This window comes from Peromyscus eremicus, chromosome 8b, assembly GCF_949786415.1.
Source record: "Peromyscus eremicus chromosome 8b, PerEre_H2_v1, whole genome shotgun sequence".
In the NCBI taxonomy this organism is placed as follows: Eukaryota; Metazoa; Chordata; class Mammalia; order Rodentia; family Cricetidae; genus Peromyscus; species Peromyscus eremicus.
The window spans coordinates 18,651,517-18,664,488 of NC_081424.1; the positions used below are offsets into that span (position 1 = coordinate 18,651,517).

The 12,972-nt window shown below is 45.6% G+C and overlaps 1 protein-coding gene across 1 annotated transcript in view; it reads left to right on the forward strand.

Moving 5' to 3' along the window:
• The window catches only part of Dcbld1 (discoidin, CUB and LCCL domain containing 1), an 80,875-nt gene that overhangs the window by 37,465 nt on the left and 30,438 nt on the right, over positions 1-12,972 (forward strand). The window contains exons 3-4 of the mRNA XM_059272988.1: positions 8,946-9,080; positions 11,711-11,762. Coding sequence (XP_059128971.1) covers positions 8,946-9,080; positions 11,711-11,762 — 187 coding nt within the window. The remainder of the gene's footprint in view (positions 1-8,945; positions 9,081-11,710; positions 11,763-12,972) is intronic.

Sequence of the window (12,972 nt, forward strand, 5' to 3'; positions counted from 1 at the left end):
CTTTGGCCTGGAGCAGGCAGTTGATTCTTCTTAATGGCACAGCTCTGCTTTACCCATGCATGGAGACCAAGGGTTTTCCCCTCGGCTGCTGATGGAGTGCCAAAGGGGATGGGTGCACTAAGGAACCGGCCTCTGTGCTCAAAGAAGGCAGACAGCTCCTGCTTTCCTGGCCTGGGGTCTGTGAGGGCTTCCTTTCATGTCTGGGGACAGACGCTACAATGCTGTTCCATTTAGTGTCACTAATGGCTCTTCCCTGATCCAGGGCTTCCACTTACCCACAAAAAGTAAAAGTGATCTCTTCCCTTATTTTTCTGCCTGTCTAATTAATGTTCTCTCCCGGTGACATGGGGATTTGTGACCTAAGCATAAGATGTCACCTGTCCCACAGATAAGAATAGAAGTCACGCCGGGCGGTGGTGGCGCACACCTTTAATCCCAGCACTCGGGAGGCAGAGCCAGGCGGATCTCTGTGAGTTCGAGGCCAGCCTGGGCTACCAAATGAGTCCCAGGAAAAGGTGCAAAGCTACACAGAGAAACCCTGTCTCGAAAAACCAAAAAAAAAAAAAAAAAAAAAAGACACAGCGCTGCGAATGTGGTTTGGTTGGTAGAGTACTTGCTTAGCACCCTGGGGCTGAGTCATTGCACAAAACTGGGTGTCGGGGGGGGGGGGGGCACACTCTTGTAACGTCAGTACTTGCACTGGGATGTGGAAGCGGGAAGTTCAAGGGTGTCCTTAGCTACATAAGTTCTAGGCCAGACTGTGTGCGCTGCATGAGACCCGAGCTCAGAAAGAGAGGTAAAGGAAGACAGGCAGCAACAGAGGAGGACTTGGATGACAGGTTCCAGTGCAGGGCCACACTCGGCACTGCTGGTGGAGAACCAGAGACCCTACAATGTGTGCGTCCTGATTTTAGAAAGGTGGGGCTTAACCTGACTTTCATTGGCAACAGGTTTCCCATCAAAGCACACTGCCTGCAACCAAGAGTATACCCAATGTGGTCAAAATTACGTGATATGAGATGGTCAGAACTAAGAGCTATGAGCGCTCATTTGAGCTGACGATCTATTTTTTTTCCGATGTTAAAATATAGGAGAGCCCCCTCCTAAAAATCGAGTGGAACATACTGCATGAAGGGCAGCCAAGCATCATGTTGTAACAGGACCGTGCTCTGATGTGAGAAACAAGACTCTCCTCTCACTCTCTAACAATAGTGAATTCAAGAAGTGAGCAAACTTGAAACCTGAATGTACTATTCCGCAGGAAGGGGCAGAGAAAAGCCAAAAATGTCTGGGTGTTGATTTGAGATAGTGGTTTTTAAAGTCCCTGAGTGAGGGGCTGGAGAGATGGCTCAGCAGTTAAGAGCACTTGCTTTGCTGCTCTTGCAGAGGACCTGGGTTCTTTTCCCAGCACCCACATGGCTCATAAACATCAATCTTCGGACCCCTGAGGTCACCAGGCACACACATCATTTACATACATACATGCAGGTAAAGCCCTCACGCATTAAATAAATATGAAAAAAATAATAAAGTGCCTGATGAAGGCCAATTCCTGCTCTGTTTTTCCCACAGAGAGTACGATCTTCACGCCCATTGAGCTTAGCCATCTTCCTCCCCAAATTCTTTATCCTATTGATTCAGGATGCAAAACCTGATAAAGTGAATATTCTGGGGCTTGGGATCGTCTTCTTTTCTGTTCATGGGTTCGGCGTAGGAGCAGACTGCCTGCAATTTTCCACCTCAGAATTCTGAGACAAGGAGGTGACTATAGAGAGCTGAGAGAGTACTAGGGGCTTCCTGCTTCTCTGTAATGCTGATGAAGCACAATTTCTTTCTTCCATTGAGAAATAATACTTCACTGGGCAGTTTTGTTAGTAAACATTGAATGTGTTTAAACAAGCCAAAATGGTACAAGTCAGTACTCAACATGGCTTCCGTTTTGTTTTGTTTTCTGAGATAGGGTCTCATGTAGCCCAGTCTGGCTTACAACTTGCTGATAGCCGAGGATGGCCTTGAACTTCTTATCTTCCTGCCCCATCTCCCAAATCCTGAGATTACAGGCATGCATGTCACTATGCCTGGCTTCAACATGGTTTCTTTTGGGGAGATTGTTTTTAAGGGAGGGAGGAATGACTAACTTATCTTAGCTGAGGTTTTTAGTCCATCATGGGAGGGAGAGTGGGGTCCAGTGGGAGAGTCAGGATTTCAAGGTCATCCTTGGCTACAAAGTGAGTTTCAGGGCCAGCTTGCACTCATGAAGAGATACACACACACACACATGCACACACACACACGCACAAGCACACACGCTCACACATACACATGGAATGGACTCTAAAATGAAGTAGATCTAAGAAGTACACGAATGGGTGGTGACAGCCCTTTACTATCAAGTGTTATACACTGTCCGTAGCTCTATCCATGTATCCATACCATGAGCAGAACAGAAGTTTATTTTTATTTTCTTCTTGTTTGTTTGTTTGGAGACAGGGTCTTGCCCAGGCTGGCTTGTTATTCACTGGGTAACTCAGGATGGCCTCAAGTTCAAGGCAGTTTTCCTGCCTTAGCCTCCGGGTGCTGGGATCCCAGGCATGAGTCACCCCATTCAGCTCAGGATGTTTATGTTTACCAGCATCACTGAAATAGTTCAGCGGCAGAAGGCGACTTGGCAGGTGGGAGCCAAGGGGCACCACAAAGTCACATCACCACGCAACAGAGCTCACGTGGGAGGTTTACAGGGCTGGGGGTGGGGGTGGGGGCAGAGGACGCCTCCTGAGCTAGGGCAGAAGGCAGGAGAGAGGAGTGAGAAGGGCTTTTTTTTTTTTTTTAAGATTTATTTATTTATTATGTATATGGAAGAGGGTGCCAGATCTCATTACAGATGGTTGTGAGCCACCATGTGGGTGCTGGGAATTGAACTCAGGACCTCTGGAAGAGCAGTTGGTGCTTCTAACCTCTGAGCCATCTCTCCAGCAGGAGAAGGGCTTTTATGAGGGGACCTAGCACATGCGCAGAGGGAGAGTGCTGTACTTGGTGGCTACAGTAGTCACAGTGTCACATCTTGACTGCTGCTGCCGACGTGTCCTGCTAGGTCCCTGAGAGCAGGCCAGTGTAAATGCCTGAGTTTTACACACAAAGAGCACAAAGAAGCAGCTGAAGCCTTGGTTGCTGCTGTTAAACGGACAGAGTTTTCACTAGCCTGGCCATCAGACACCATCGGAGTTCCGAGCAGGAGGATAGAGTTTACCTGAGTAAGCAGAAGTGCAGACCAAGCAGCCTCCGAATCTGTTAAAAACAACAGAGACTGAACAGCTACCTAGACGGCCACTGCAGGGTCCTCTGTGGTTGTTGGGGGCAGAGGTCCTAGGGTCTCTCCCCAGCAAGCCTCCCGCCTGCGCTCTGTTGCATGGTGTGACTGTGGCGCCCCCTGGCTCCAACCCGCCAAGGTTGCCCTCCGCTCTGCCGCTAAACTATTGCAATCGCCGTAAGCGTGGAATGATTCGGCTTCATGATCTTGATTTGATGAGGCCACAGTAATACATATGGCCCATCACTGACCAAAATGCTGGTGTGTGGCACATGATTTCACCGCTTGAACATATGTGGGCTTGCTATTTCCTCTGATCTCCAGGCAAGCTTTATTTATTAAAGCACAAATAAAATATCATCACATTTCAGCAAAAATAAAACATCACCACACAGATTTTTTTTCCCACAGGCTAGAAGCTGTTTAAACTGACGACATGGCTATTCCGAGGTATGGTTAAGCAGAAGGTTTTTATTGTAGATATGAGGAAGAGAACAGCCAGAGGCATCTGGAAGAGTCCAGAACAGAGAAGGTAGTAGATTGAACATGGCCAGTACTCAACATGGCTTCCATTTTGTTTTGTTTTCTGAGATAGGGTCTCATGTAGCCCAGTCTGGCTTACAACTTGCTGATAGCCGAGGATGGCCTTGAACTTCTTATCTTTCTTATGAACATGGCTATTATTAAAGATAAGAGTTCATAAGAAAAGATACTGTTCTTCCAAGCCTGTTGGTGCACGCCTCTCAGGCTGGCCACTCATGCTGGCCACTCGGGGGCTGAGGCAGGAGAATTTCACAAGGGCTACCTAGTGAGTTCACGGCCAGTCTAAGCAAACTAATGTTCTAATTTTAAAAAGTGAAAAAGATGTAATTCAGTGGTAGAGCACTATCCCAGCCCATGCAAGGCCACATTGTGTAGGGAGTGGGTTATCATCTTCCAAGGAATCTGGCTGAAAACTGAGAACGTTGCTTGGACAGCCAGGGTCTCCTAGGGGTTCCCATTGGATATCTCTTTTCCCTTTTAACTCTAGGAAGGCAGTTATTAGCTTCTGTTGGGTCCAAAGGAAACTCTATCTCCCCTGAATTCTGGCAGTTAGACAAAGCCCAGCATTCCTCTACCAGCTGAGCCATTTCCCCCTTCCCTGGCAGAAGGGACAGAAGGCTATCTGTGGTGCCTATTAGCATATCAAAGCTCAGGCCGCCCTCCAGGCTCCTTCATTGTCACAAGCACTGGTTACACACTTCAGAGTCCATGCTGGTATCCTGGCTCTTCTCTGCTCTTCTCACCTCTCCCCACCCCAAACTTGCCCCAGCTCATGGGCTTCCTCCCCCGGCTATTAATTCTCCATATAACCCTGCTATTTCAGCTGTGCTCCCTCCTTTTTTGTCTTCCACTCTTGGTACACTCTGTCTCTTCAAGTCTCACTCTCCTTTCACTCATGGCTAAGTCCAGTCTGCTGGCCATGTTCAATCTACTACCTTCTCTCTGTTCTGGACTCTTCCAGATGCCTCTGGCTGTTCTCTTCCTCATATCTACAATAAAAACCTTCTGCTTAACCATACCTGGGAATAGCCATGTCGTCAGTTTATACAGCTTCTAGCCTGTGGGAAAAAAAAAATCTGTGTGGTGATGTTTTATTTTTGCTGAAATGTGATGATATTTTATTTGTGCTTTAATAAATAAAGTTTGCCTGGAGATCACAGGAAATAGCAAGCCATTTTAAGTAAACAAAGAAGTCAGGTAACAGTAGCACAGGACCTTAATCTTATCACTTAGCAGGCAGGAATCTGGATCTCTGTGAGTTCAAGGCCACACTGGAAAGAGCCAGGTGTGGTGGCACACGCCTTAAATTCCAAAGCTGGTTAACCATGGAGGTCTGGAGGTCTGTACAGACAGACAGGAAGTGACAGAGCAGGGTAGGAAGAGGACGTGATGTAGCTGAACAGAGAAAGCAAATCGGATGGCAGAACAGCCAGGCATATAGACGTAGGTAGACAGGAAGTAACTCTCATTTGGAAGCCGCTGAGTTGGTGAAGTAAGGTTGGCTGGTGGCTTTCCCAATTTCCCTGATATCTCTAAGGCTTTCACCCCTATATTTGGCTCCGTGTTTTTTTTAATAAGACCATTTAGAAATTCGTCTACAAATCTGCAGCCGTCCAGTCATGGGGTTGGGGGGTACTTTGGGTGACTTGCCCAACGGGCTGCATTGCAGTCAGGGCTCCAGTTCCATCCGGTTCCATCCTCACCCCAAATTAAGCCTCCCTCACTCTGTAGTCACTCAAGAAGTCAGGAAAGCCATTCCACGTGACAGTGATACAGATAAAGATTTCTCATCTCCCACTAGGACACACCCGTTTGTGGCATGCTGAGCTAAAATAAAATCTTTCCTCCTCCCCAATTTGCTTTTGCTCATTGTTTTATCCCAGCAACAAGAATCCTAACAAGGACAGTTATGTAACAATAGGTCAGCTAATTGCCTGTTAATATTTATAAACAATACTAAAATTTGTAAAAATCCTAATTATCCATGGCATCTGTGCACACTGGATTTATTATTACTTTTCTCTTACTCTTAATGGTAAAAATACCCTGACAAAGCAACTTCAGAGAGAAAAGGGTATTTTGGCTCACAGTTCAAGGATACAGTCTGTCATGACTGGGAAACCCTGGCAGCAGGAGCTCACGGTAGCTGGCCAAGGTGCATCTGAAGTTTGAAAGGAAGAGAAGGATACAGCTCATGCTCAGGTAGCCTTCTGTGCAGTCCAGGACCCAAGGGCAGGGAATGGTGCTACCCTGCTTTAGGGTAGGTCTTCCAGCTCAACCTAATCAAAGCATCCCTCACAGCTATGCCTGGAGGCTTGTCTCTTAAGTGAGGTCTGTCAAGTTGCTAATCATTATTAACCATCACACCAGGCAACTGCCCTGGCACATGCTAGGCAAGCATTTTACCACTGAGTTATCTACATCCCCAGCCCTTGGGTTTCTGAGACATGCCCCTGGCATGTACCCCAAGCTGCCATTGAATTCCAAAGTGTCCTGCCTTCTCTTCTCAATGGCTGGGATTGTAGTCATGAACCAGCTCCAGTATACAATTATTTTCTTTCTTTGGCACAGTTAATTTCTTTCTTTCCTTCTTCTTTTTTTTTTTTTTTTTTTTTAAGATTTATTTATTTACTATGTATACAACATTCTGCCTCCATGTAACCTTGCACGCCAGAAGAGGGCACCAGATCTCACCCACCATGTGGGGGCCGGGAATTGAACTCAGGACCTCTAGAAGAGCAGCCAGTGCTCTTAACCTCTGAGCCATCTCTCCAGCCCCAGGACAGTTCATTTCTTTTCCATGGTATTTCAAAGAGAATACATTTTTAAAATGTTCCATATGTCCTTTTATTTGGGTTTGGCTTTTACAAATTGTTGTGAATCAAAGAACATTTCAGTGCAAGCAATATTTGAAGCACAGAATGTACTCTGCTGGTGACGAAGAGGCGAATATCATTTTGTCTTGCTCTGTGGGCACAGTGTAAATAGAAAACATGCATTTTTTATTAAAGAAGCACTCAGACAGCTCTTGGTTTATGAGCTATTCTCAGTAACCTGAAAATCTACATCAGGGAAGTATTAATATGTGATGAAGGCTGGTAAAGAGAGAAGTGGGAGCTGGGAGGATGGCTCAGTGGGCAGAGTGCCTACCACAAGTGTGAGGACCTGAGTTGTGATCTCCAGTACCGACATAAAAGCCAGGCACTTCAGCTCACTGGCCACACAGCTCAGCTGAATCCGTACGCTCCAGGCTCAGCAAGAGCCTGTTTCAAAAATTAAGACAGAGGAGTTTGAGAGATGACTTGGCAGTTAGGAGTACTTGTCGCTCTTGCAGAGGACCAAGTTCAGTTTCCAGCACCTACATGACAGCTCACAAACATCTCTAACTCCAGTTCCAGGAGACCCAACATCACCTTCTGGTCTGTGTGGGCACCAGGCATGCACACACATAGTGTACATACATATATGCATGCAAACACTCAAAATATATCTTTAATGAAGTCAAGAGCAATAGAGGAAGACACCCAAGGCTAACCTCTGGTTTCTCTACCCATGCACAGGCACACATGTGTCCACACTTACACATGTACACTTACCACACACACACAAATTTAATGGATGAACGGGGCCAAGGAGTCATTGCACTTGGATCACTGTAACGTAGTGATAGGGAACAGCAGACATGTAGGGCAGGAGAATAAGGTCCCAGCTCTCTCTTATTCCCTCAGATCTTCAGAATATGAAACTTGGATGGGACAGAAGAGCAGTCACATCCTTCCTGGCAGGACAGGGTGTTGATTAGTTGGGTTCCGGATCTACTGAATAGGACCATTTTGATCCTATAAGGATTTGGGGTAGTGTGAGCCGGTTTGATTGCTATTGAATTGGAGTGGTCATTTCTTCCCACGTCCCTTCCTTCTTAGCCTGATTGTTGTAGCTGCTGCTCTTGGCTGCTTCTGTACTGTTGTAAGAGAACCAAGCTTCAAAACTTGGTTGTGGAGCTGGATGTGGTGCTATACACCTTTAGTCTCGGCATTCAGGACAGATGGATCTCTGTGAGTTCTAGGCCAACCTGGTCTACATAGTGAATGCCAGGTCAGCCAAGACTATACAATGAGACTGTCTCACAAAAGAAAAGGAAAAACAAACAAAAACAAAACTTGCTCATGGAGCCTACAAGATGGTTCCTTGGGTAAGGAATCCCATTGACCTGAGTTTGGTCCCGAGTACTCACAAGTCCAAACCTCCTCTGACTCCACATGCACACCGCAGAATGCAGTGCTCTGTTGGACTTCACTGAAGTAGGTGGGGGAAGGGCTATGGTTTCTGTTTTACACTCAGTCTAATCTTGCCTCTTGTTAATTTATCAACATTGCTATTGCTTTTCAAGCAATTTCCTCTAGAAATAATTTTATAGCCTTTATTCAAGCTTTTGTGCAGACTCTGTGGCACAAATCAAAACACACTTTGTGTTAAGACAGAAGTTAATGCAAGAGGAAAATGTGAACAATGCATAGAACAAAAATTTAACTTTGTAACATGTATTTATGAGTATGTGTGTGGGTACATGCATGCCACAGAACTCAATGAAAGCTAGACTTCAGCTTACAGAAATTGGCCCTCTCCTTCCACTGCAAGGACTTGGTGACAAGCACCTTTATCTGCGGAGCCACGCCACCTCACCAGTCCAGTATTTTTTTTTTTAATCATGTATTCGGCATTATATTTTCATCTGGAACCTCCTTTGACTCGGTTTCATTGAGCAAACTTAGTAGGTCCCTAGCGTATATTCTCTCTGATAAACTTTTCATTACTTTATTCGACCTGTTTTGTTAGTCTTTTTCCAAGATGGAAACCCATCTGTAGGGTTGTTCAGAGTGAGCAGACTCCACCCTCTTGTTTCTCCACCATCAGCTGCTCCACCGTGAGCTCATCGGTCTAATCAGCTTTGCAGGTCAGTTTCTGTCAAACAGAATTCCAGGTGGCTAAGAATTACAAATTTTATGTGTGTTATAGAGTACGTCTCCTCTCTAAACAAACTTCTCTTTGCTCTCTGTAAGTTTTCAAATGTGCCACACGTGTGCTTTGTTTCCAGGTCCGTACTGTGGGAGTTGGGCTGTTCCCAAAGAACTCTGGGTGAACTCAAATGAAGTGACTGTCCGGTTCCAGAGTGGAACTCACATTTCTGGACGGGGCTTTCTTCTGGCCTATACCAGCAGTGACCATCCAGGTACCACAGAAAAACCACCATGCCTATATAAAGCCTATCTGCCTGAGACATCTTTTTGCTCCTTATCTCTTCCTCTGGACATAATTGTGATCCCAGACACAACACTAAGAGGTCAGGACAGGCTGGGCGTGCCTTTAATCCCAGCAGTCTTGAGTCAGAGGCAGGCTGATAGCTGGGATTTCAAGGCCAGCCTGGTCTGCACATGAGTTGAGTTTCAGGCCAGGCAAGGCTATAGTACTACAACCCTGTCCTGGGGGAAAAGGGGACGGGCCAGAGGATGTAAGTGGAACAGCTTCTTTGAAGTCGTTGGTCCTGTTCTGAGTCATTTTAGAGCATGTGGTGAGTGGATTCAGTGATGCCTGGGGGATGGAGTAAATCTAGTTTCCTATAAACCTTGATTGACACGTCTTTGGGTAAATTCCCCTGACCCTACTATGGTCTGGCTTCTTTGAAGTCCTTCCCCAGCCTCCTTTCTTGCTCAGTAAGCAGATGTTTTCAGTAGTGACTCTCACCCCTGTCACAGCCTAGCACACCAGCTTGGAGACAAAGTAATGGTAGCAGGATGAGAAGTCACTGTCACATGGCACCCCAACCATGGTTGGGAGAGAAGGGAAGAGAGCATGAGTACTGATGAGTGGGAAACTGTCAGTGTTAGAATTCCTAGCCACTTCCCCATGACTACGCATGTGCTGGCAAGACACTTAGTCATCCCAGGGCCTTATGTCCTATGTACATACTCTGCGTGATCACGTAATCTATGTGTATGTGTGGTGTAGCTACGTAAGCCCATATGCAGGGGGAATCTATAAAAGCGGGTTCCATATATCCTTCCCCCTCTTCCTGCACAATCTTTCCATAGGCCTAAGCACATCTCTTCTGTTCCCTTCCTTAACTACACTTTTTTTTTGTTTTTGTTTTTTTCAAGACAGGGTTTCTCTGTGTAGTTTCGGTGCCTGTCCTGGGTCTCTCTCTGTAGCCCAGGCTGGCCTCGAACTCACAGAGATCTGCCTGGCTCTGCTTCCCAAGTGCTGGGATTAAAGGTGTGCACCACCGCCACTGCCCAGCAATAAACTCTTACAGTGGGTTTTGTTGTACCTCATGGCTTTTCTTTCATGGTAAACAGTGCTGCTTAATGAATAACATTGCACCACTTAATAAATAATAGTCAGCTCCTTCCTGGGTCTCATATGGTGTAGAGACATCACTATGTAACCCACTACATCACTGTCCAGGGTCACATGTGCCCAGTGTCCCTGCTGTTACTCCCCTGTAGCAGAAATTTGTCTGGAAGGGGATGTGCCACTCACCTCCTTCAGAGCAGATTAGATATGATTGGCTCTCATGGCCAGTGTTTACCATGTGTGGTTCCTTAAGATTCTTCAAAGGTTCTTGGAGAGAAAGAACTATTGCCAAGAATATGGGATATTTGGGGAACTATTTTGCTGGTTTGACTAAGTATGTTCCCCTGTAAAGAGCTTCCGTTTGCTCCCAATTGTTGATAAAGATTACTGATCACTAGCTGGCACACACTAATCCCAATATTGGGGAGGCAGGGGCAGGCAGATCTCTATGGGCCTGAGGGCAGCCAAGGCTACACAGAGAAACCCTGTGTCAAAAACAAAACAAAACAAAACAAAACAAAACAAAAAAATAGAAGATTGTTCATCACCATGTCAGTGTTCTTGGTAAACTTCTGTTTCCATGTTACTGGATGCTGCTGGCTAAATTGTTTGAATTAACGTGCTCTGAGGAGCCAGGTATGTCGCTCCATTGGTAGAGTGCTTGCTTGTCCAGCATTCCTGGAGCCTAGGGTCTAACTCCAGCACTACATAAATCCAGTCACGGTAGCACATACCTGTAAGCCCAGCACTCAGGAAGGAGAGGCGAGAGGACCAGAACATGTGTCTTAGTTAGGGTTTCTATTGCTGTGAAGAAATGCCATGACCACACAGCTCTTATAAAGGAAAACATTCCATTGATGTGCCTTACATTTTCAGAGGTTCAGTCCATTATCATCATGCCTACACATGGCAGTGTGTAGGCAGACGTGGTGCTGGAGAGGTAGCTGAGAGTTCTACATCTTGTGTGGGCAACAGGAAGTGGTCTGAAACACTGGGCAGGATTTAAGCATATATGAGCCCTCAAAACCTGCCTCCACAGTGACACACCTCCTCCAACAAGGCCACACCTCCTAATAGTGCCACTCCCTTTGGGGACCATTTTCTTTCAAACCAACATAACATGTCAAGGGACCTGGGCTATGGGGGAGGGGGGGAATCTTCCTGGGAATGTTTTCCATAAACTGTGATGAGGTTTTTAATGGTTTTCCTCCTGGCAAGGATATTGTGTACATGATACATGCAGATGTACAGTGGTTACTGTTAGAAGTAGATTCTGTTATTCTCTAGACAGTAGCACTGAAAAATAACCATTGGTGATAGGAAAGAAAAAAGAAACTTATTAAACATTGGAGATTGTAACCTCAGATTTTATTTATTTTAGACAAAAAAATTCAAATAACATGATAATGCTTTCAAAGTTTACTTTTTTTAATCTCTGAAGAAATATTCAGAAACAGTTGGCCTGGTTTCCACTCACCTGCTAATTGCACTTCTCTTTATTTGTAATAGATTTAATAACCTGTTTGGAACGAGGCAATCATTATTCGGAGGAAAAATACAGGTAAATATGTGTCCTGAATTATCCATATGTAACAATAAGGAATATTTGAGATGTTCCCCAAAGGCACAGTCTGCAAACCTTTTGTCTAGAGCTGCACTGTAAATAGAGGTTTTGTAGGTCAGGAGTTCCCATTGCACCGACTCATGCGATCTCTGTTGCTGTTGAAGCAAAAAAGCAAAGGTAGATGAGGGAAACAAATATGTTGGCATTATAATAAAGTTTTATTTATAAGAACAAGCCCAGGCTGGAGAGATGGCTCAGCAGTTAGGCGTGCACACTGCTCTTGCAGAAGACTGAATTTGGTTTCCAGTACCCATATCAGGAAACTCACAGCTACCTGTAACTCTAGTTCCCAGGGATCCAATGTTCTTTGGGCACCTGTCCTCCTGTGCTCATACCCATACAAAAATACGCACATGTACATGTGATTTAAGATCAAAAAGCCTTAAGAAAAAAAGAAAGAAAGAAAAGCAGTAGTGTGGGGATATGGCTCGGATTGAGTGTAGTGGTACATACCTGTATTGTCCTAGTCATTGGGAACTGTAAGCAGGAGCTTCAGTGATGAGTCTGGGCTGTATGAAAAACACACGCACATACAGGCACACACACACACACACACACACACACACACACACACAAAGAAACAGCAGGTTATATTTGGGACTTGGTCCACAGTTTGCTGATCCCAGAGTTATGCTGCATTACCAGTGAGCCACAATTGAGTCTGGAGTCTACTGTTTCCTTGACTGGTATGTGGAAATGAGTTGTTTAATTCTTTGTTTGTTTGTTTTTTGAGACAGGGTTTCTCTGTGTAGCTTTGGAGCCTGTCCTGGATCTCGCTCTATAGACCAGGCTGGCCTCGAACTCACAGAGATACTCCTGCCTCTGCCTCCCGAGTGCTGGGATTTAAAGGCGTGCGCCACCACTGCCTGGCTGAGTTGTTTAGTTCTTATATGGGTTTCTGTCTTTTACCCTAAAGAAAAGCCTAGAGAGAATATAGATAAGGATTGTTATCTCAGCTTTACTTTAACTACAGATCTACTTAATCTCTGATACACATTTCCCCCTCCATCATTGATGAAGTCACATGGTCTAGAGGAAACCCGAACCACAATGATGCTCTTTCTGCATTTCTTTGTTGTGTGGGGCTGTCCCGGGCATTGTTGAATGCCTGGCTTCTCTCTGAATTTCACTGTCCACATGCCAGTTG